Source organism: Dromiciops gliroides, chromosome 1 (assembly GCF_019393635.1).
Source record: "Dromiciops gliroides isolate mDroGli1 chromosome 1, mDroGli1.pri, whole genome shotgun sequence".
Classification (NCBI taxonomy): Eukaryota; Metazoa; Chordata; class Mammalia; order Microbiotheria; family Microbiotheriidae; genus Dromiciops; species Dromiciops gliroides.
Window position 1 is genome coordinate 552,744,273 of NC_057861.1, and position 25,678 is coordinate 552,769,950.

At 41.2% G+C, this 25,678-nt stretch overlaps 1 protein-coding gene across 7 annotated transcripts in view; it reads right to left on the reverse strand.

The window, feature by feature from the left end:
* The window catches only part of PALM2AKAP2 (PALM2 and AKAP2 fusion), a 561,773-nt gene that overhangs the window by 31,167 nt on the left and 504,928 nt on the right, over positions 1 to 25,678 (reverse strand). For all 7 annotated transcript variants that reach the window (XM_043965514.1, XM_043965480.1, XM_043965488.1 and 4 more), the window contains one exon: positions 12,323 to 14,732. In XM_043965514.1, the coding sequence (XP_043821449.1) occupies positions 12,323 to 14,732 (2,410 nt within the window). The remainder of the gene's footprint in view (positions 1 to 12,322; positions 14,733 to 25,678) is intronic.

The window sequence follows — 25,678 nt, forward strand, 5'->3', positions numbered from 1 at the left end:
ACCATCAAGTCCGGAAGCCAAAAAAGGGCAGCGCTCTCTGCGCAGGCTCCCTTTCCTCCTTCCTGTCTCCTCCCAGACCATAGGAGGCTCCTCAAGTTGATTGGCTGGCAGCCTTGATAGACAGCACCCACGAGCAAACGTCATTTCCTGACGCCAAGGAAAAGCCACAATGCCTCTGAGGCATTTTCCTCATGGTGGAGCTTTCCACAGCAAGTCTCCAGTAGGTGGCCTCATTCCAATCATTACAGCCTCAAGATTGGGGGATAGATTCATCATACACAAGGGCCCCATTCTTTAAATGACTTCAGGAACTGGTATTCCTCTTGCAATGAAAGCATTAGCTTATTCATGAAGAATGAAGTTTTGGAAAAAAGATTTGTAGGAATATTCTGGCTAGACGGTTAAATCCTAACTGTTAAATTATCTCTTTTACCATGTGCCTGCCTGCCCCTCCCCTTTCAAACTGAAAAGTCAGCTGCTTTTGAAAGAGATGGGCCATCACCATATCCAGCAGTTTTGTCAGTAACTATCTGTAGGCACCAAGCTCAACTCGGAAAATAATATAAGACCATCCAAGGTCACTGGAACCAAACCCACTGGCCTAATCAAATTTTTGTGATTCACTACAAAGCTTCAAGGCAAAAGGGCAGTGGGAAATCAGTGTCTATGCCAGGCTCATGGCAAATGTCAAAAAGATGAAATAAATGGAAGCAACTAAATTAAGTAGACAGCTTTTATCCTCCATACCCAAGTCAAGATCTTTAGCGAGTATACAAACTGACTACCAAATGCCTATAAAACCTTTCTGCCCAAACCCAATTCTCAAGTGGGATATTTTCCCATTTCAATGGAGGACCTCTACACATAGCCACAAATATTGTTTGGCAATCCCTATCCCTCTAGGGAGTACCCATGAGAAGGACAGTGGCTTTCACATTAATAAGGTGATTTCATCCATGGGGCTGTGACGGAACTTTACCCTGGAAGCACAATTCTGCTGCTACTAGAAAAGGGCTTTCAAAATAGGTAGAGGGGCTGATGTTTCGAATAGTGCTAGGACATGAGTATAGCTAACCTAATTAGAGATGTGAATCTATCATGAAGTAAATAAGATATGCCTTAGCAAATATTCTTCTGGCCAAATATATACAAGTGTATATAAAATTGAGACATTTTCAGAGGAAAATGGAGAGAGAAAAAATCCAAGTTAGCAAGCTTTTATAAAACTATATGTTATGGGGTAGCTAGGTGGTACAGTGGGTAGAGCACAGGCCCTAGAGTCAGGAGTATGTGAGTTCAAATCCGGCCTAAGACACTTGACACTTACTAGCTGTGTGACCCTGGGCAAGTCACTTAACCACAATTGCCTCACTAAAAAGACAAAACAAACAACCCCCCCAAAAAACAAAAAACTATATATTGGGGGGGGGCAGTCAGGTAGCACAGTGAAGAAAGCACCAGCTCTAGATTCAGGAGGACCCGAGTTCAAATCCGGCCTCAGACACTTAACACTTACTAGCTGTGTGACCCTGGGCAAGTCACTTAACCCTCACTGCCCTGCAAAAAAACCAAACAAACAAACAAAACAAAAGCAAGGGGGAGAAAACTTATATGTTGGTGATCCTTTGTCTTCTTTGGAGTGAATGCTTCCATCAAATAAGGACAAAGATCTTTTTTTTGGACTGTCTATGAGTATTTAAAGAGTATATTAGATTGTAATAATTATCCCAAAATCTTAATCCTAACTATTTACAGAGGATGAGACTAGTATGCAAGTTTTATTTTTATAAAATGTTTTATAAAACCTTATTGCATTTTAAATGTAGGCAACTGGGTGGCTAAGTATATACCTGGAAAAAAGAGGGCCTGTGTTCAAATTCTGTCTCAGACACTAACTGTACCACCCTGGACAAGTCACTTAATTTCTGTCTCAGTATCCTCATCTGCATAATCAGGATATTAATAAGAGCACCTATTTTATGGTGTTGCTATGAGATCAAATAAGATAACATTTAGCAAGTGTTTGCAGCACTATTTAAATGTTATTATTATGAAGATGCTTAAAAGTCACATCTTAAAAAACAAGAAAAAGTAAAAATCCTTGGTTATTAAAATCTATAGCAACATGTCCTTTGTTGTTACTGTTCTGTTCTGAACCCTATTTTGAGGTCTTCTTGGCAAAAATACTGCAATAGCTTGCCATTTTCTTTTCCAGCTCAATTTTCAGATAAGGAACCGAGACAAAAAGGGTTAAGTGACTTGCCCAGGGTCACATAGCCAGCAAATGTCTGAGTCCAGATTTGAACCCAAGTCCTAGGCATTGTGCCACCCACCACTCTCACAACAAATAGTCTCATTGGATAAATGATAATACTCCTGAGAGTTCAACATCTGGTATGTTTTTAACATGAGAAGTGAAAGGAATATCCTATCATCCAAACAAAAGACCGCTAAAATACCTGCTGACCCAGCTAGTGGATTTTTTTTTTTTTAAGCAAGCCTATAATTGGAAAGTGTAACCAGGACACCTAATCTCATTTCAGATGCTCTCCCAGTCAACGGCACTAAAACTAGTCCTTTGTCAGCTTCCTCAAAACACAAAGCCATTTAGAAAGTCTCCAACACTAACTTTAATGAAACTTTTATTCCTCAGCTCTCTCGATTTATAAATTTGTTCAAAAGTGTGGTCTGTTTGGTAAAGAATCCCTCCTTTTTAAAAAAAGGGTTATTGTTAAATTGCCAAAAGCTAATCTTTAACTTCCTGTTTTTGCTTAAAAGTCCTTATCAATGATGATGCAAGATGAATGATATTTAAAAACCTATGCATATTATCATCCCAGCACTTTAGGACAATGAGACAGCAATATATTAACTTCCACAAACATTTAATGCAGCCTTTGTTCTCACAGATGCCTCTGCAAAACTGCCCAAAGCATGGGTAATTAAGAAGGTGAATCAAAAATCTTAATGCAAGGAAGCAAATGATTTTTATAAGCAATGGAAAATGGCAGCCATTTGGTAAAAGTATAAGCTTTATGAGGGTCGGGATTGTTTTTCACTTTGGTTTTCTATCCCCACAGTGCTTATTAGAGCGACTTGTTACTAGTAGGCACTTACTGAATTGGGGGGCAGGGAAGAGTATGCCTTATTGAAAAGAAAAAAAACCAGTAAAAGGGGTTATGGAATATCCTGGGTATTATGAAATACTCATGGGGGAAATCCAGAAAAATTAAGGAGGAAGCATACTGGAGAGAATTTGGGTCAGAAAAAGCAGCATTACTGTCATTAGGACATACTTATAGATGACCTGGACAAGAGGAGGAAGTAGACAATGAATAAAGGAAATAGCCTGACATGGTGTAATGATCTGGTAGTAAATGGGAATTTCAATTACATGAACATTTGTGGGAGTTCTGTCTTTGACAAAAAACGGGGAAGTTGATAAATTATTGAGTTGCCTTATTTAAAAATTCAATTTTTCAAAAGGCTGAGGAAGCAAGAAAGGGAGCTTTTTCTATTTTGGACCTGATTCTGAACAAAGGCAAGATTAGTTGCTTAAGTAGAAATGATGAGAATCTTGGGAGCAAAGGACCAACCACTCTATCTTACAATTAGTAAGAGAGGAAAGGAAAACTAGGTTTAGAATGGCATATTTCCTAAAATCTGGAATGGGATTTCAAAAGGTTAAGAGAAATTATACGTGTATATGTACATGGATGTGTATACATGAATAAGTATACAGAGGTACCTATACATGTATGGAAATGTATGTATATCCATATATATGTGTGTATGCATCCACATATATACATAAATGCATATACATATGCAGACCTGTATGTGTGTATACATAGGCACATAATCTAAAATGACAGAAGCCATTCCATGAGATAGAGGAATGGGTTTCCAATGATAGAAACAAACTCCTGCAAATGTGGAAGAAAAAAATGTAGCTGTCCAAAGAGTGTGATGTGGATGTACAAGGAATCCATCCAACAACTTGGGTTTTTAAGAGATGTGCAGGGAATGGAAACAAAAGGCATGTAACCAAAGGTGAATTTCAAAACGTGACATGGTCCTAATAAAAAAAAAAAGCAAGCAATAATGCTAAAACTCAGAACAAGTTAAAACGAGTGAGAAATGTGAAGAACAACAAAATGGACTTTAAAAAACAATTATACTGACAAGAGACAGAGGGAGATCAAAGAAGGTATGAGACCTTTACTGTTCAAGATAAACAGGTTCAGGATAATGGACAGAAGGCATAATTATTCAACTCACTGTGCTTTCATTTTAAGTGACAAGAAGAATGCTTTTCAGACCATCAAGAATAGAAAAAAAAAATTGCTGAAATTAAGATAAGTGAGTATGTGATGAGAGCACACCTCAGCTGCTCTCAACTGGTTTCATGGAGGAACGAAATCTCCAGGGTCCTCAAAGAACTGAAAGATATGAATGCTAAGAGCAATGATCTCCAAAACAAAAAACAGACACTAGGAGAAGAGATATTGGTTTGGAGACAGACACATGTCCTAATTCTCAAAAAAGGGAACTAAGTAGAATCTAGTAACCAGAGGTCAGAAAGCTTGACTTCAATTCCTGGCAAAATTCCAGAATGTGACACGAAAGGGTTGGTTTGTGAACATTTAGAAAGAGAAAGGGTGATCACTGTAAGCAGCATACCTTCATTAAGAAGAGTTCATGGTGGGGGGCAGCTAGGTGGCCCAGTGGATAAAGCATCGGCCCTGGATTCAGGAGTACCTGAGTTTAAATCCAACCTCAGACACTTGACACTTACTAGCTGTGTGACCCTGGGCAAGTCACTTAACCCCCACTGCCCTGCAAACCCCCCCCCCAAAAAAAGAAGAGTTCATGGGGGGCAGCTAGGTGGTGCAGTGGATAGAGCACCAGCCCTGGAGTCAGGAGGACTTGAGTTCAGATCCGGCCTCAGACACTTAAAACTTACTAGCTGTGTGGCCCTAGGCAAGTCACGTAACCCCAGTTGCCTCAAAAAAAAGAAGAAGATGAACCTCATTTCCTTTTTTGGGGGGGTTTAATAGACTGGTAGAACATGGAAATGCCACAAAAATGTCCCTAACATTCAGTTAAACATGCTATCCTCAAGGACAAGATAGAGAGCTGTAAATTAGACATATTTAGAACTGGTTGAGTAACTAGACCAACATGGAGTCACTGGGTCAAATTGGACAGAGGCTGCTCAGGAATCGCATCATGGATTTCTTCTGAGCCCTGTGTCATTCAATATTTTTTAACCAATGATTTGGATTAATGCATAGATAAAAGAATCAGTCAACCAGCATTTATTAAGAACCTACTATATGCCAGGAACTGTGCTAAGCGCGGGAGCAATAAAGAAAAAAATGAAACATTTCTTAGGCAAACAACATGTAAAATATATGCAAAATACAAAGTATTTTCAGTGGTGGTGGTGGAGGAATCACCAACAGCTGGTGGGGAAAGCAGGAAAGGTCTAATGTAGAATATGGCTCTTAACACGGGTTTTGAAGGCAGCCACGGCTTCTAAGAGATAATAAGATGGATATTAAAGGTCCCCTATGAGGAATGTCAAATGGGCCAGTTTAGCTGAAACTGGGTAGGTGAGGGATGTGATGTGTAGTAAGCATGGAAAGGTACACCAGAGCCACACTGTGAAAGGCTCTGAATGTCAAACAAAAACGTTCATAATTTGCCCTGCAGGCAAAAGGAGAGCTCTTTGACAGACAAGGGATGTGGGACATGATCAGACCTATATTTTAGGACTATCACATTGACAACTGTCTGAAGAACAGATTGAAGTTGGAGGCAGGGAGACTACTGCAACAGTCCAGGTGAGAGGCAATGAAATTCTAAAACTAAGGTGATGGCAGAATTATTGGAGAGAAAGGGATGAATGCAAGACATGCTGTAAAGGAAAAAGTGACAAGTCTTGGCAAATGAGTGAACATGGACGTGGACGGGGTGAGGGAGAATGAAGAATTGAGCATGATTCTGAGCTTGAGAATTTAGGGGACTAAAAGGATGGTTGTCCCCTTGAGAGAGGAGTAGGTTTAGGAAAGATAATGACGGGCAGCTAGGTGACACAGTGGATAAAGCACCGGCCTTGGATTCAGGAGTACCTGAGTTCAAATCCAGCCTCAGACACTTGATATTTAACTAGCTGTGTGACCCTGGGCAAGTCATTTAAGTAACCCTCATTGCCCTGCAAAAAACAAAACAAAACAAAAAACCAAAATAAATAAATACCCTAATTCAAGGGGGCAGCTAGGTGGCGTAGTGGATAGAGCACCAGCCCTGGATTCAGGAGTACCCGAGTTCAAATCCGGCCTCAGACACTTAACATGTACTGGCTGTGTGACCTTGGGCAAGTCACTTAACCCCAACTGCCTCACCAAAAATAAATAAATAAATAAACAAATAAAGATAATGACTAAGGGGCATCTAGGCGGTGCATGTGCTCCTGGATTCAGGAGGACCTGAGTTCAAATCCGGCCTCAGATACTTGATACTTATTAGCTGTGGTACCTTGGGCAAGTCACTTAACTCTCATTGTCGCCCCCCCCCCCCAAAAAAGGGAAAGATAATGACTTTTTGAAGTACCTGGGGACATCCAGTGGGAAATGTCTAACAGGCCTGAACCTCTGAAGAGAGGCTAGGGCTAGAATATTAAGTCTGGGCATCATCTGCAAAGAGATCAGAGTTGAGCCTATGGAAGCTGATAAAATTACTGAGAGAGAGTGCCTGGGACACAGCCCTGGAGCATATCCAAAGTTAGGAGGTGGGATAACAGTGATAATCCGAGAAAAGATGGGAACCAACAGAAAGCAATGTCATAAAATGCAGAGAAGAGAGAATATACAAAAGCAGAAGGTGGTCAGTCATCAGCTATCAGACTTTGGACAGGTTGCTTAACTTCCCTGGGCCTCAGTTTCCTCCATTATAAAATGGAGAGATAGGCTCTGCAGTCCCTTACAACTCTAACATGGTGTAAAATACTGCAGAGAGGTTAAGAAGGATAAGGACTGAGCAAAGATCATTTGCATTTGACAATTAAGAGATAACCAGGGGCAGCTAGGTGGTGCAGTGGATAGGGCACTGGCCCTGCATTCAGAAGGACCTGTGTTCAAATCCAGCCTCAGACACTTGACACTTACTAGCTGTGTGACCCTGGGCAAATCACTTAACCCTCATTACCCCACACACACCCCCCAAAAAAAAAAAAAAAAAAAGAGAGAGATAACCAGTGTCTTTGGGGAGAACAGTTTCATTTGACTGAGGTCAAAAGTCAGGATGCAATGGATTGACAAGCAAGAGTAGAGGAAGTGGACACAATGAGGATAGAGTGTGTTTTGTCAGAGTTTGGCTGTGAATGGGAAGCTTAAGTGAAGAGCTCAGTAAGGATGAGGGTGACCTTGGCATGTTTGCAGACAGCAGGGAATGAGCCAATTTGTTGGGAAAGACGGAAGTTTAGGGAGAAAGAGGGCAAAGATAGCCGAGTAACAATATGCCAGAGGACAGGACCAACTGGAGGGGTTGGCTTCTGTGAGAAAGGCCACTTCTTTATCATAGTCTGGAATATAGGAAGACAGAATGGGGGGTAATGTCAAAGGGTCTTGAGGCACAGAACAGGGTGGGGAGCTCATGGTAAGAATGACATCAATTTTTCTGTCAATTAGGAGGTGAGGTGCTCTTGTAGGATGGTAATATGGGAGGCTTGGGGAGAGAAGTTTGAAACAGCCCCTATATGGAATGTCTCTACACAGAGAAGAATCAAAGATTGCCTTGTAGCAGACTCAGTACGGTTGTGTGTTTTCTTCCAGCATGGTTCAGGAATACATAAGTAGGAAAGAAGGCTGGGTCGATGGTGGAGGAAAACAGGTTAGATTTTAGCAAGTCATGAGTAAAAATAGGTCAAAGGTGCAAGGCATTAGAGGGTAGAGGGCACTGTAAATTGAGTAGCTTAACTACTATGTTAAGGGAGGAAAACTGAAGCAGAGAAGGGGTTATGGTCAATGGGTGGAGGTCAGTTAAGATGAAGAACAGGCTAAGGTGGAATGAGGCCCAGGGAGAGATGAAATGATAGGAGTTTATGCTCAGATACAGGACATCCAGAGTTCTTATTCAAAGATGGAGAACATTTCTAGGTGATGGTGGAATCAGGCATGACAACCCTAGTGAACAACTAAGATGGAGAGAAAGAGAAGGGTCACTAGGAGCTGAGGAAGATGATTAGCTGGGAGGCCAAATTGTCAGAGGGAATATCAGCATGAATGCTGAAAACTGTCAGGATAAGACCATGAGATTAGTACTAAAATTGACCTCCTTGAGAACCAGAGAGAAGAACCCAGTGCAGAAATGCAATATGGAAAGAACTATGGCTAGTCAATTGTTTCTGTGCAAAAAAGATTTTCATTGGTCTGCAAACTAAATATGAGCCAACCATGTGATGTGGCAGTCAGAAAAGTGAATCTGATCTTCTGCATCACTGAGAGAAAAATAGTGTGCAAAACACCCACTCCATTCAGCCTTAGTCTGACCTGCGTGTACCTCTACAATGTTTGGTTCAGTTCTGGGAGCCACATTTTAGGAAGGACACAGATAAACTTGTAAGGGCTAAAATTCTAGCTAGTCTGTCTAAAATCTAATGAGTGGTCGCCATTAGACTTTTAAGTATTTATTAAGGAGAATAAGAATTTGGTGAAGAAAAAGAGAAAGGCCTAGATTCATCTATCTAGTAAAAGGAGAGAGCATTCCTAGCTCCGCTCTCCGCCAAAATCCACATGAAAGAGAGAGAGTCAGAGCGCCAGCCTCCCCCTTCTTCCTCCCACAAGCAAACGTCATTTCCTGATGCCAAAGAAAAGCCCGCATGGTCTTGCCCTCAGAAACCTTCCTCTCATGGTGGAACTTTTCTACAGTAAGTCTCCAGCAGGTGGCATCATTCCAATCGTTACAAACTGAACAAGTCAAAAAGAAGTTTCTGATAAGGGTCCTTGGGACCATGTCGTACATGGATCAGCTGAATGAACTTCATTAGCTTTGAGAAGAGGTTACTTAGCAGGGACATGGTGGCTGTCTTGTATTTGAAGACAGGTTATGTGAAAGACATTGTTCTGCTTGGTCTGAGGGCAGAACCAGAAATAATGATCAGAGAAACAAGGGTAAAGCATGACCCAACTCTTGGCAGAGAGGTAGTGGTAAGGGGCAGCTAGGTGGCACAGTGACTAGAGTGCCTGGCCTGGGGTCAGGAAGACCTGAGTTCAAATCTAGCCTGACATTTATTAGCTGTGTGACCCTGTGCAAGTCACCTCACCCTGTTTACCCCAGTTTCCTCATCTGTAAAATGAGCTTGAGAAGGAAATGGCAAAACACTCCAAGAAAATTCCAATTGGGGTCACAAAGAGTCAGACATGACTGAAAAATGACTGAACAACCACCACCCCACAGCTGGAATGGCCTGCCCAATCATTTGTACAAGACTGGGTAGAGGAGATTCCTGCTTAGCTGAGGTTGAACTAGGATCAACTCAGGTGATTTCCAATTCTCAGATTCTGTGACTGAAGTCCTGGCCAGTGTTTTCTTTCATTTGTTTGCCATCACTGATTTCAATAGAACTATAAAATGCATCTAGTTTTATTTGACACATTTTGTGCTACTGAACCACGATGCTGGAGGGAACAAGAACGCAGGGGCTGGAAAGAGCCTGTGACTTTCGGGGAAGATTTTCTATGTTGTAGGTGCTGGAGATAAACATTACACAGGGCATGGGGGTGCACACCTATACGCAGTCCCTGCTGATGGGGAAGTTGAGGCTGGGGAATCGCTTGGGTTCAGAAGTTCCAAGCTATAATAGGCCTGAAGCTGACTGAATTTCCACACTAAGTTAGGCACCACCCTGCGGGGAGAGGAGGAAGAATCTAGTGGGGGTGGAGTGGGTACCAGGCTGCCCAAGGATCAGCAATGAGGCTAGTCTCTGAGTAGCTGCTGCACTTCCAGCTCTGGTAGATAAGGAGGCAGTCTCTCTCCTTCCCCACCCCCCAAAATATGTATAAGGGCAGAATTTTTTCAATGTATTGAATGGTTTTGCTGATTTTCCCCCCAATTCTTTGTTATGAGGGATGGGTACTTTGGAGAGGGAAGGGGTAAGATATAGCGGGATAGGTAGGTGATACAAAAATAAGAGATGCCAATAAAAATCTTAAAAAGAAGATAATGTGTGCAGGTGACATTATTAGCAAAGTTTATAATCTGATAGGCATGCCCAATTAAACATCATTTTGCAATGTGAATGCAGCAAGATGGATGGCCATCAAACTGAAAATGAAAACTAAGTGTCTATAACAAAAACAGCTTACATTCATAAGGAGCACTATGGTTTACAAAATGCATTGCACACAGTGTGTCATTTAAACCTCAGCAAAGAACTAGAGAGGTATGCTGACTTCTCTAAAGGTAAATGGCAGATCCTGGATTTCAACTCAGATGCTTTAATTCCAAACTCAGTAGGCTCTACACTATACCATCCCATCTCCACTTTGTTGTTTAGTCAATTCAATGATGTCTGACTCTTTCTGATCCTATTTGGAGTTTTCTTGGCAAAGACATTGGAGTTGTTTGCCATTTCCTTCTCAAGCTCATTTTACAAATGAGCAAACTGAGGCAAACAGGGTGAAGTGACTTGCCCAGAGTCACGCAACCAGTGTCTGTAGCCAGATCTGAACTCAGGCCCAGCATTCTAACCACTGTGCCACCTTGTGGCCCCCCTGTCCCTATACCTGTATGTTTTATATCTAGCCAACAATCTTCCCTGAATTAAGTTATTTTATCTGTGTACTTTTATTTCTAGGTAAGATACTAGAAAACAACATCAAGAGCTGGATCAAAAAAAAAAAGCTTATAAATATAATCATACTTATTTTATGCTATTAATGTTCAGATTTTGTGGGAAAAGTCATCAAAAAAAGCCCACAAAAACCAATTACAAACAATATCAATGGACTATCCAAAATACTCCAGAAAGACTGAGGAACTCTTGTCATCCACAGGAATTTTCATCTTGACTCATTTTTTTTAAAAGAATGCTCATAAAACGTAATTAGATGACCTCCATATGTAAAAGTAATTTCTTTAGGGTAATGTATAGATAGACATCTCCTCACAAGATGGGCAGAAAAAAGACCCCACAGCATGCCCAAATCAACATGATATACTAAAAGATACAATGATGGCTAGATAGTGATGGTGTGAAATCTCAAATAGGTTGGGTTAAACTTTAACCAGTATCCAGGAAATAGAGCCACAGTCACCTGGGGAAAGGGCATTAACCATAGCATTCCCCCCGACACACACACACACAAAATCAGTGGTCTGGACTGTGGGTCCCTCTCACCCATCATCAACATTAATGCACACAAACAGAACCTTAGGATAAAAAGGACCATAAATTTCAAGGTGAGTAACATAAGACACAAACAACAGACTAGGAAGAACGCTATTTTACCACATACAACTCTTCCAGTTTGTTTTTTTTGCAGAGAAAAGAATCTGTTTCTTTGTGCAGAGGGCATTCTTTCACCCACTGGAGATGAAATAGAAATCATGAGCTCACAATGATGGGTAAGAACCAGTCTTGGGGTACTTGAATATTAAAGGCTATATTCATGCTAGCGTTTTAATTCCATCAAAAAACAATGGAAGCGGAGGCAGGTGGATGGCGCAGTGGATAGAGCACTGGCCCTAGATTCGGGAGGACCTGAGTTCAAATCTGGCCTCAGACACTTAACAATTACTAGCTGTGTGACCCTGAGCAAGTCACTTAACCCCAATTGCCTTTCCAAAAAAAAAAAAAAAACCCCAACAACAACACAATGGAAGCTATTTGAAAAGAAAGCTTAAAATGGAATCAAGCTTCCTTCATTCCAGTGGAGACCTCTTGTCCGGTGTGGAACTCCTCATCAGCCTCAGCCCCATGGGGTACCAGATGGTGACAAGAACAACACTCCTGTCAGATTTCCCTAACCGACTCCTGCTCAGATCCTGAGCATCTCCCTTTTCCAAGGAGTGTGGGTCTTGGCTGCAGAATAGACATGGATGCCTAGACCCACTGCCATTAGCCCTGCTGCTACCCCCTTATGAGTCTTTGCATCTACCATGCATCTGAACTCTCCTTAAAGTATAAGCTGAGATCTGGCACGTTTCGCTTTTTGATTTGTATTTCCAGCACTTAGCATAGTGTTTAACCCACGGTGTATGCTTAAAAAGTGCTTTTTTGAAATATCCCTTTCCAAATTCTGTATCAAACACTTACCGGGTGCTGTTTTGTAGCATACTGTTCTGGAGGGCAGGGTAGGAGCGTTCTTCACCCTGGGGCTCTGTGTCGTCTGTAAGACTTGCCTCTGCCTCTTCAGTTCCTCTTCTCTCTCCTGGGCTGCTCGGATCTCTTCTTCTATCATGGACAAAGTCCTCTGCTTCCTGGACCTTAGCTTAAAGGGTCCCACCGTCACCTCTGATTCTTGAGTGGCCAAGAGGGAGGCTGTACTCCTCAGCTCCGCTGCCTCTGAATACTTGCTAAAGTAGCTCCCTTCTGGCCTACTCTCCTCAATATGGACCGGATGAACAGGATGAACAACGGGGAATTGCTGGGGAGCCAACTCTTCCCTGAGTTCTCTGTCTTCGGCTGACGTTATCTTTGGTAGCACATCTCTTTTTTCTTGAACGGGAGAAGACACTTGAGGTGGCTTAAATGTGCTCTGAGGCTTACGTGAGCTGGGAGCCACTGTCCCAACTTCGTCCTGGACCTCCCCCGGGCAAGTCTTTTGTTCAGCTGGGTCCTTGTTCACTTTGGAAACAGCTCTGTCGGCCTGCTCGGCTATGGCTTGCTGGATGGCATTCTGCACCAAGAGACCAGCATGATATTCCAGTGGGTCATCTGCAAGCAGGGAATCTCCGAGCATCGAGGATGGGGAGTAGAAACCATGATCACTAAAAGACTTGGACACTCCTTCGGCCCGTCCCTCAGAGGGCAGATCAGTCTGCGGGGTCTGGGGCAGAGAGAAATCTGTCAAGGAATTTTCCTGGAGGGCGTTCATTGTCTCGTTGGATGCCCCGCTGTCGCTGAGGTTGTCCATGCTGAAGTCATTGGACAGGGTCTCCAACACGGTGGTGCCCTGAGACCTCACCGACAGTTCCTCCAAACCAGAGTCCAGCTCCTCTGGGGGTGAAGAGACATAGACCGACCTTGTAAATGGATCTAACATGCCAGGGTCCTCGTCCTTCACCACTGTGAAGACAGCCCGGGCACTCGTAAACTCGCCCTCCTCTGCCCACAGCTTGGCCGATGGCACGTGTTTTGAAGCATCAGCACAGGGAGGTTCCTTTTCCGGGCTAACTGTACTGTTCTGGTTCTCTGGAAGACAGGAGCCCTTCTGCCCTTTGGCTGCAGGTATCCCATCATCCTCCATCCGCCCCACAACTGAAACGGGCCTTGTGATGGTGGACGGCTTATCCGAGAAGCTGGAACCCAAGGGTCTATAAAAGGGTTTGATGGAAAATAGTCGGGGTGCTCCCTGGCCCCTGGCCCCCGTTTGCCGGGAATTCTCCATCAGCTGAAATTGCTTCCTCGCAGCAGAGAAGTCTATTTGCTCTGTGACAACATCCTCCTTCAGACTACTGGATGGGTCTGGAAGTTCAAAAGGGCATACTGTCTGTTGAGGGGAAGTTGGAATCGGAGAAGGCTGCAGTGGCAGCTGCTGCTGCTGCTGCTGCTGCTGCTGCTGCTCTTGTTGCTGCCTCCTCTCCTTGCGCTCCTTGTACTTTCTATGCGATTCTAGTGGCTCGCTGTCCAGTTGCTCCTCCAGGGTTTTCTCCTGGGGTGGGTTCCACCATTTGGTGGCGATAGCGGGGTTTTTTTTCACTGCCTGACTCCGGATTAATTCTCGCCTTTCTTTTTCTAGCTCCAGCATCTCCTCTGATGGTCTTACTTTTCGGACCCTGTATGTATCTCTCTCCCCGCTGTCATCCTCAAAAAGTTTAGATGGCTTCTTATCTTCATGGAAGGCCCGCAATTCAAATTTTGCTTCTTTCTTCAGAGTGGTGAGAGTGGTCTCCCCATCTCTGAAAGACCCCTTTGAACTGGTTGAAGAAGTGGGGCTCACAGGGGCTTGAAGGCCATCCCCAAACGCCTCCCTCTGTCCATCTGGAGAGTGACCATTTGCCCGGAAGGTGTCTGCCATGATTTCACCTTCACTCAGCTCTATGAGAGGAGGGGCCTGCCTGCCAACAACGAAAACTGCCTCCCTCTCAGTGGGTTCTGTGTGGTTTGTTGTATGGACAGATGGGCCTGGGCTGCCCACGGTGATGGTTACGCCTGGCTCTGGTGAAGATGTCCCGTTGTAAGCCACATCAGCAGCAGAGTCACAACAGTTGGCCTCTAACACTTCATCCAGATACTGGATCTCTCTAGCCACTTCATTATCCAGGGATTCGTGGTGGTCAGAGATGAGGCCATTATGGGGGGAATAAAAAGGGGAGGAACTGTCCACGGAACGTGATGTTGAAGAGACCCCAGAGACACTTTTACATTCTGCAATGGGGATTTCAATTTCCATGTTCTTGTTACTGGAGGGAAGAATGCTGGTAGGAGGTTCCAGCAGATTGGCACTATAGTGATCTCCACCTTTTGTCAATCTGATGTCATCTTCAAGGAGCTGGTGAGGTTTCTAAAATATAGAGAAAGGAGAAAGAAAAGCCAGAATTAGACACCTCTACTACATATTTCTCTTATCTAACTATGGCACACAATGTTCTGGAGGAGCTATTGAAATGGCCAGAAGGTTTTTCTCCTTCTGATCCTTTGATCATCCCTATTTTTTGCTCTCTGGGGGAAAATAAATATATTTGAGACATAAATAATACCCAGTGTTTCATGTACGTGAACTACATGCCAAGAAGAATATGACTTGTATTGAATAGTTTAAAAAATAATTTCATGGTTTAAATATTAATAGTAGTTTGGTATTAACTAATCTAGTTACTATTAATTAACTAATTTGATAGCTTAATGGTTAAGGAGCTTCTTCCTTCTGTTGAAGGAAATTTAGTGTGAGGTAATGGAAAGACTGCTGGATTTCTAGTTAGAAGGCCCTGAGTTCAAACACTGCCCTGGAATTTACTAGACCCAGGGTTCTGGAGGAGTCAGTTAATCTCACTAGTCCTCAGTTTACTTTTCACTGAAGTGAGGTGAGGAGTTTCTTCTCTAAGCCCTTTTCAATTCTAAATATGATTCTTGAGTAGACTTTGAAAAAGAAATCTTTTCTTATTCAAATAAACACAAGCATTTTGATATACGTAGAAAGCTAGAAAACCATAATATGTACAAGAAACCACAGATGTACTACATATCCCTTATTCCTTTTTTTTTTTTTTTTGGTGAGGCAATTGGGGTTAAGTGACTTGCCTAGGGTCACACAGCTAGTAATTGTTAAGTGTCTGAGGCCGGATTTGAACTCAGGTACTCCTGACTCCAGGGCCGGTGCTCTATCCACTGCGCCACCTAGCTGCCCCCCTTATTCCTTTTTTTTTTTTTTTTGGTGAGGTAATTGGGGTTAAGTGACTTGCCCAGGGTCACACAGCCAGTAAGTATTAAGTGTCTGAGGCCAGATTTGATCTCAGGTACTCCTGACTCCAGGGCCAGTGCTCTATCCACTGTGTCACCTAGCTGCCCCCTCCCCCCACCTTATTCCTTTTAATAAAAGCAGTCAGAAGTCACTTCACCTCTGTTTGTTTCCTAGTCTGTAAAATGAGAATGGTAATACCATCTACCTCCCAGGGTTGTTGTAAGGCTCAAATGAGGTAATTTGTAAAGTTCTATATAAATATTAGCTATTATTATTTTTTATTATTATTTAATATAACATACAATAAATTTAATGTGGTAATACCAACACTGCCCGGCTTGTTCCATCTTTCCACCCATTCCCACCTTGAGTCACCTCAGTATATATTTTTAAAGGTTTCATGGATCCTATTTTCTTCACCTCCCCCTCCTTTTTGTATAACAATCACTACTCCTTTTCTTCTTCTTCACCCTCTCCCCACCCCACCAAAGGCCTTTCTTATAGCAAAAATATAGTCAAGCAGAACAAATTTATGTTGAAATGTTCCTATCTGGAAAGGTACATCCCATTGTAAACCTACAGCCCATCACCTCTCCACCAAGAGATGGAAGGCTTGCTTCATCAGGCTTCTAGAATCAATGATCAGTTCTTGCACTGACCAAAGATCTTTCAAAGTTATTTCTTTTACAAAATTGTCATCATAATCCTCCTAGTTTGGTTTCTTCACTCTACATCAGATTATACAAGTCTTCCCAGGTTTCTCTGAAGCCATGCTTTTCATTATTTCTTATGACACTGTAATAGACAATCATTTGTTTAACCATTTGATGGGCACCTCACATCACTTGTTTCCAGTTCTTTGTTACAATAAAATGTACTGCTATAAATATTTTTATACGTGACTCCATTTCCTTTTTCTTTTATCTCTTTGGAGAGAAATAGATATTTCTATTTCTAACTTTTAATAAGGGAAAGTAATCTCAGAAAACTGCCACACCAAATCGGGGAAATATAATATAGTTCTACCATCGAAGAAATATCTTTAAATGGAAACTGATTCTTTAAAATTTATATATAAGGGGCAGCTAGGTGGCGCAGTGGATAGAGCACCGGCCTTGGATTCAGGAGGACCTGAGTTCAAATCTGGCCTCAGACATTTGACACTTACTAGCTGTGTGACCCTGGGCAAGTCACTTAACCCCCAATTGCCTCACTAAAAAAAATTAATTATACACACACACACACACATATAACATGTATGTATATATACACACAAAATTCTCTTTAAATTTTGAGTTCTAAATTCTCTCCCTCCTGCCTGCCCCTTCCCTATCCACCAAGAAAGCAATATGATGTGTATATATATATATATATATATATATACATACACACACACACACGTATGATTATATGTGTGTGATTATAATTATGCAGGTGAAATCATACGAAACATTCCTGAAAGCCAATTATAAACATTTAGGACAGACTTTATCCATGCTACTTGCAAAAGTGACACCATTCAAGACCAACCACAGGTGACATAGTCCTGCAGATACTTCTTAGGTGGGATATAGGAGTAGTTTTATTTTCCTCACAGCGAGAAGAAATGCCACTGAGTTTAAAAATCATAACCTCTCAAGAAGCACTGGCCCATTTTCATCTGTGGAATAAGACCCTTTTTATGAGCTAGATTTAACACAGGAGGCAAGGAATTTAAAAAATGCCACCCAAAAGAAACCATCTAAAAATAGGCCAAGTTTAAAATGAATGGTCCCTTTACATCTAAAGAACCCTTCTGACATGGCGCTATTTTATATGTTTACTGTTAATACCAAAACTCAAGTCACCAAACAAAACCATTCTGTTTTCCCCTCGTTGCTGACTTTTATGGTCATTATTTTTAGTAGCAAATTAGATAGTTAGTTTCTAGATAGGTAGTTTCTAAACTCTTCCAAGTCTAATTATTTTAAATGTTTGCTTATGTAAGCAAATTCACATAGATAATAGTACCACTTAAGATATTATCAGTTTTCTATCATTCTTATTTCTGTTATAATTTGTGTACACATACACACACATATTATATATACTTGCACCCATATATGTAGCAAGCATATGTATGGTAGTTTCTCACAGGGGAATGAGTAATTTTTAACATCAGTTTTCACCCCATGTAATTGGGGGGGGGCTGGAGGTGGGGGTGGGGAAGGCAATGAGGGTTAAGTGACTTGCCCAGGGTCAAACAGCTAGTAAGTCTCAAGTGTCTGGGGCCAAATTTGAACTCAGGTCCTCCTGAATCCAGGGCCAGTGCTTTATCCACTGCACCACCTAGCTGTTCTGAAACCCTTCTTTTTAATGGCAATATTCTTCCAGTAATGCCATAGGGTTGTGAATCATGGAATATCATCATGGCCAAAGAATCAAAATTTTTGGTCATCTAAAAGAAAATGGGAGAGACAACGAATGGTAGGTTGTGGGAAATCAAGGAAATAATGTATGTCCAGGTGAAAAGGTAGGCCACAAAGGCCCTTGTTTTGGTTAACACCACACCCCCCCCCCCAAAAAAAAACCATGCACAGCATAAAGGCCTCAAACTAAGGTTTGAGAATTCAGGGCTGGTTTGTGGGAAGCTTTAGGTTTCTTACTAGATGTATGACCCTGGGAAAGTCACTTAACTTCTGCCTGCCTCAATTTTCTTAATTGTAAAATAGTGATGATAATAATAGCACCAACCTCCCCAGGACTGTGGTGAGGATTAAATGAGATCATATTTTTGATCTTAGCACAGTGCCTGACACATCATAAGCATTTCATAAATGCTTGTTTGTTTCTTTCCTCCTGGGCTGGCACACAACTTCTCTGCAATACCATGTTAACAAATACAGTACATAATGAAAAATACTTCTCAAAAAGACTGAAAAAGAAGAGTTCAAGAGTAAATTACAACCTTTAAGTCTAAAGACCCTTTTAAAGGAACTAAAACTTTCAGACACTATTTGTTAGTAACTGTACTACAGGTAGGGAAGGGAGAATAAGCATTTATTAAGCACCTACTAGGTGCCAGGCAAAACTGCTAAGTGCTTTACAATTATCTCATTTGACAACCATAGAAGGTATTATTATCCCCATTTTACAATTAATGAACCTGAGGCAGATTAATGTTAATTGACTGTCTCAGGGTCACGCAGCTAGTGTCTGAGGTGGGATTTGAATTTAGGTCTTCCCAATTCTGGGCCCAGCATTCTCTCTTCTGCACCATGTAGCTTTCTCTACTAGTATGCATTGAGAATTCAATGAGTCTTTAAAATGAAAATAGATTTCATTAATCACATCATTGATACATAAATAGTAGATTATTTTTTAATATATTGATGCTATTGTAAAATTTTTTAAAACACATCTTCATTTGAAAGAATCACTGAATTTACAATAGCTTTTGGTTAGTATATCTCAACCAGCCTACAAAGTGATCATGGTAAAGCAGAGCTCCCCCCTTTAGACTGGGACTTCATTGGACTTGGGAGTCAGGATGACTTCAAGTCTTGCTTCCAACACTTAATGAGTTGTATGAAGCTGGCCAAGTCACTTAACCCTGGTTTGCCTCAGTTTCTTCATCTATAAAAGGAGCTGGGGAAGGAAATGGCAAACCACTCCAGTATATTTGCTCTGAAAATAGCAAATGTAGTCATGGAGAATCAGACATGACTGAAACAACAAAACATACTTTATTAGAGCTCTATGATTATATCGTAATAGAGAATTCAAGAGTAAGAAGGCTTTACCCCTACTTCACCAATGGTTCTTTCCCATACCTCGTAAGTCACCCTAATCCTATGTATTGGCCATTCTAGCTATAAACAAATGTACACTGTATTAATTTTACAGACTATGAATTTTATCTAAGTCATCCTTTGCCAGAAACCAGAAGCTCATTCTATCTGAGCTTAAAAAAACATGCCATCCAGTTGAGCTTCACCTTGGTTAAGCTTCACTTGCAAATGGAATTAATTCATGGGCTCTACCCCCATCCCAGGGCCAAAACACTGTTCTATTTGCAATGCTACATTATTTGCCCTTCTGGTTTTTAACAAGTTAGAAAGAAAAACCAAAAACCAAAACAAGCCCTCACCCCCCCCCAAAAAAAACCACCAAAATTAAGTGCTCAGGAACATCCTTCTTAGTTACAGAACTAGAAGACATTTGTGTCTTTTGCCAAAGAGTTTAGTACACCAAAGCTGGGCTACATGTTCTGAACATTTCCATTTTTAAAATAAATATTTCCATTTTTAAAGTCTAAGTTTCCGTTCTTCAGAGTGTCCCTGGGAACAGAAGCCTATCGTGAATTACACTTTTCTTTTTCAAAGAGTCCCTCTAAGTTTAATAACACATGCCATATCATACCTTCGCTGGGTATTATATGAAGCAGCTGGGCACTGCAATGGAGAGTGCTGGGCCTTGAGTCAGGAAGAGTTGGGTTCAAATTCAACCTCAGACACTTACTAGCCATCTGATATTGGGCAAATAAATCACAACCTCTGTTTGCCTCAGTTTCCTCCTCTATAAAATGGGGACAATAATAGCACCTATCCCCATGGTTGTTGTACGTATCAAATAAAAATCTCTCTAGGCCCTGGTTTCCTCATCTATAAAATGAGGGTGCTGGACTAAATGACCTCTCTGAATCCTTCCAGCTCTAACTCTGTGATCCCATGATTTAGTCCAATTAGAAGAGAGAAGGTGATCTCATTTCCTAGCATGTGTAAAAAACAAACAAACACAAAAACTGCAATGCTTGTTTTTTTTTTTAAAACATTTACTGTGCTCCCAGTCTTTATGCCTCTCACCATTATGATTTCTTTTCTGCTGTCTCCCATGATCCTGCCCTAGATATATATATACAGTGACCTGAATTACTCAAATATCAGAGGCCACTGCTATAAAATCAAGCTTCTATTCTCTAAATAATCCAGGTTACTTCCCACCAAGACCAAGATCTATTAGAAGAGGTTCCCTACCCCCACACAGATAATAGGTGACCTGATCCTTTAATCTGTGTTTTTTTTAATTCCACTTCAGAGTTGTTTTAATTTGCATTTCTCTAATCAATAGTGATTTAGACCTTCCCCACCCCCCAAAAAGAAAAGCATGGAATGGTGATTTAGAGCATTTTTTTCACATGGCAATAGACAGCTTTGATTTCTTCATCAGAAAACTGCCTGTTCATACCCTTTGACCATTTCTCAATTGGGGAATGACTTGGATTCTTGTAAATTTGATTTAGTTCCTGATATATTTTAGAAATGAGGCCTTTATCAGAAGTACTGGCCATAAAAATTGTTTCCCAGCTTTCTGCCTCCCTTCTAATTTTGGATGCATTGCTTCTCTTTGTACAAAACCTTTTTAATTTAATGTAATGAAAATCATCCATTTTGCATTTCATAATATTCTTTATCTCTTGTTTGGTCATAAACTGCTCTCCTTCTCAAAGATTTGAAAGGTAAACTATTCCTTCCTCTCCTAATTTACCTATGGTATCACTTATTATGCCTAAATCATGTACCCATTTTGACCTTATTTTAGTATAAGGTGTAAGATGTTGGTCTATGCCTAATTTTTGCCACACTCTCTTCCAGTTTTCCCAGCAGTTTTTGTCAAATACTGAGTTGCTATCCCAGAAGCTAGAGTCTTTGGGTTTATCAAACAGTACATTACTAATGTCATTTACTACTGTGCTCCTGTGCCTAGTCTATTCCATTGATCCTCCACTCTATTTCTTAGCCAGTACCAAATAGTTTTGATGACTGTCGCTTTATAGTAGAGCTTCAAGATTTGGTACAGCTGACCCACCTTCCTGTGTATTTTTTTTTTCATTAGTTCCCTTGATAAAGCTATGCATACCCTTTGACCCAGCAATACCACTTTTGGGTTTTTTTCCCAAAGAGATAATAAAAAAGGGAAAAGGACCCACATGTACAAAAATATTTATAGCTGCTCTTTTTGTGGTGGCAAGGAATTAGAAATAAAGGGGTTGCCCATCAATTGGGGAATGGCTGAACAAATCGTGGTATATGAATGTAATGGAATTCTATTGTGCTGTAAGAAACGATGAGCAGAAGGAGTTCAGAGAAACCTGGAAGGACTTGCATGAACTGATGATGAGTGAGATGAGCAGAACCAGAACATTGTACACAGTATCATCAACATTATGTATTGATCAACTGTGATAGACTTGATTCTTCTCAGCAATACAATGGTCCAAGATAGTTCCAAAAGACTCATGATGGAAAATGCTCTCCAAATCCAGAAAGAAAAAAGAAAGAAAGAAAAAAAAATGGTGGAATATGGATGCAGATTGAACCATACTATTTCTTTTGGTTTTAGTGCTGTTGTTTTTCTTTTTTGAGGTTTCCTTTTTGCTCTGATTCTTCTCTTATAACATGACTAATGCAGAAATATGTTTAATGTTATTGTACACATATAACCTATATCAGATTACTTGCTGGGGGGGGGGGGGGAGAAAAAATTTGAAACTAGAAATCTTATAAAAACAAATGTTGCAAAAAAAAAACCCAAATGTTGAAAACTATCTCTACATGTAACTGGAAAATAATAAAATACTTTTATAATTTTAAAAAATCCACTAGAAATATAAACTTCCTTCCTTCCAATGAACAGGATATGAAATAAGATTTCCGGATTGCTCTAAAGTCAGGTAGAATGGGCCTTTTCCCTCTTTTCTACTTCTCCTTAGACTCATTTCTTGGGACCTGGTTTGGGTAACTCTCTAACGGTATCCAAAACGTTTTCACATCTGCTAGGATTCCACAAACTACAAAGTTTTAGCTAGATCATGCCCAAGTATTTAGGGAGGACCAAAAAGCTCTGTATTTTGTAACTGTTGCTGCTCAATTATTTTTAGTGATGTCTGACTCTTTATAACCCCATTTAGGGTTTCCTTGGCAAGTATACTTGAGTACATTTGTCATTTCCTTCTTAGGCTCATTTTACATATGTGGAAACTGAGGCAAACAGGGTCTTGCCCAGGGTCACACAGCTAGTAAGTATCTGGGGCTAGATAGATCTGAACTCAGGAAGATGAGTCTTCTTGACTCTGGGCCTGCCACTCTATCCACTGCACCACTTTAACGATCAACCCTATTGACTAACGAATCAACTTCAGAGGGCGGATAGTGCTCACATTAAAAAGTGAACAATCATCTCTTGAGGAACTCCAAGCTGGCTTTAGCATAGCCCTGGTTCTATTGCTTGTCAAGTGGAGGCAGAATAGGCTATTGGGCTGTGATGGTGATCTCTCTTTTTAAAGAGCACCAATTTTTTTTTTTTAAGGTCAGGCAATTGGGGTTAAGTGACTTGCCCAGGGTCACACAGCTAGTAAGTGTCAAGTGTCTGAGGCCGGACCTGAACTCAGGTACTCCTGACTCCAGGGCCGGTGCTTATCCACTGCACCACCTAGCTGCCCCCTAAAGAGCACCATTTTTGAAATCTTTGCTGAAGGGCTTAGAATGAAACACCATACCATACGGTTAACAAGTTAATGGTCACATGTGCAAACCGTTGGTTGGTAAGTTGCTGATATGGAAGAAAATCAGTATACAAACAAATCCTTTTGATGCTTGCACCACATGAAATCCTTTAACCTTTTCGAGTCTCATTTTCCTCATCTGCCAAAATGCCTCTATCCCAGAATCCCAAAAACAGATCATAGATAAGCCTAGAAGGAAGCTTGCAGATCACACAACCCAACCTCTTGATTTTTCAGATGGGGAACCAAGACCTTTAGTAAAGACACATTACTAGTGACAGAGGAGGGGTGTGAATCAAGGTCCTCAAATTCCTAATGCAGCACTTCCCCACTGGAACTCCCTTTTGTCTTCTACTTTCATTCCTATCAAGAATGTCAATATTGACATGATTCAGAGGGATGTGTCATATACACGTAAAAGTGTATCCACAAGACAACCAAATATATTGTAAGCACCAAGTATAAACGGTAAGGATAAGGGTAAATAAAAAGTACTAATTTAGTTCAGTCTTTAAAAAGCTAGATCCTGCCTGATTATGTCAGGGGGGTACTGATGAGCTCTCTATTTTGGAATTAAGAGAAGATAAAGACCAATCCTAGTGACTTGCCTCTGATGCCGGATCATAACTCAAAAGGCATCTTCTAGGCAGACCATGCAATCCATATTTCCCTCATTTTAGAGATAAGGAAACCAAAGCCCAGAAGTTGTTAAATGATTTGCTCCGGGTCACACAAGTAAGCAAGTAACAGGATAGAGATCTGAAACAAAAGTCCAATTCAAAAGCCAACATCCTTTCCAATGTGCCTCCACACTGCCTTTTAGGCTGGGTTGGTGGATCTTTCTGGGTAACATTAAGGCAAGAGGCATATAGAAGAGGAAAGGAGCTACTGTTGACAGGAAGAGGGAGAAACAAAACAAACTCTTCTCTTCCTTGGCTCTTTGGTAGGCTGCAGAGCCAGGAAGTGAAGGGGAGAGGCCACTGGGTAGTAACCTGAACAAAAAATCTATTTAGTCTCAAGGAGCCTTTCCTTTCTGTTCCTCCCCTCTCCCCCCGAAGTGAAACTTCTTCCTTCCTGCCTAAGAAACTACTGGTTTGAATTGGCCGTCTGAAATCTGATCTGCACCTCTGAGTCCAAGCTCTTAGGGATATATATATATATGTAATTACGGTTGGACTTACACGATAATCCTGGAAATCTCAACTTTAAGACAAGTTATTCCACAGTTGCTGCACTGAAGCCGATGTACACAGAAACATGTTAATGTGTTATCAGAAGCTGGTAAAACCAATAGGGCCTCTCAACTTTACTCCAAGAGACCACCATGGGGTGGGGGAAGGTTGGAAAGGGGAAAAGGCATCAAAATTTACTTATTCTTCAACTTTCTCTTTTTGCTCAGAATAAAAGGATATTTGAATAGAGACAGTGCAGACTGGAAATTATCTACTGGCCTGAAGAGTATTTTGGATAACCTGGATGAAAGGAACCCACGAGCAATTTTGTAGCTGTGGGTTTACTGTATCATATTCATCTCCATATCCTCTCCAATGGCCAAATTACATGGGACCTGGGTGATCATTTGAAAGAATTTTCCTTTCATCAGTATGGGTCCTCTCCCGCCATCAACAGACTGTTACTCTTCCACATTTCATGAGCTGCCATAGTTAAAAAGCAGCAACAATTTATCAGTCCCATTCCTTGCCCTGATTTGAGTGCCTCCTTATCGATGTTGACAAGTCGCCAACCTAAATGTCAGGGAGCACATCTGGAAAACATTATGGTATTATTTGATTAACACATTTACAACTTGGACTTTTTGGGGAAAAAAATTAAATTGTGTGTGTGTGTGTGTGTGTGTGTGTGTGTGTGCGCATTTGTCTTGGGCGGGGGAGGGGTGGAAGGGAGGGGAAAGGGAAAAGGGTTCCTGTTTCCTCTTCCTCAGAACTATGAAGGGATCTGTTCTTGCAATTACCCAGATGCCCACATTCAAGGTGGCTGGTGAACACTGCGCTGGTAAGCTGCTGAGTTTCCTTTCTGAATGAGTGGAGGCATTTCAGTTTAAGACCTAGAATAGACAGTAATGTTCTCTGCGCTTGATGCCCTCTCTACTCCATATTGCAAGATTTCTCCTTGAGAATTCCTATCTGAGTCTGAGAAGAAGCCTTTGAATACAGCTTCCGGAAGGCCACACCAAAATAAAGAGATGTTATCACAGTAGCAACAGTGGGTTCCCAAAGCTCCTGGAAGTGTTTTTTGAGTTAGTTGACAATGAAAAACAAACTTAGGTTTACCTACCCTTCCCCTTCCCTCCTGCCCCCCACCAAAGGGACTCTATCAAATCCTCAGTCTAAAGCAGGGGTTCTTAATTTTTTTGTGGGTCCTGGACCCCTTGGGCAATCTGGTGAAGTGAATGGAATGTCTTCACATGCATGAAATAAAATGTTTCAGCTTGCAAAGGATGCCAATTATATTGAAAAAAGTTATAAAAATATTAGAAAAAAAAAGT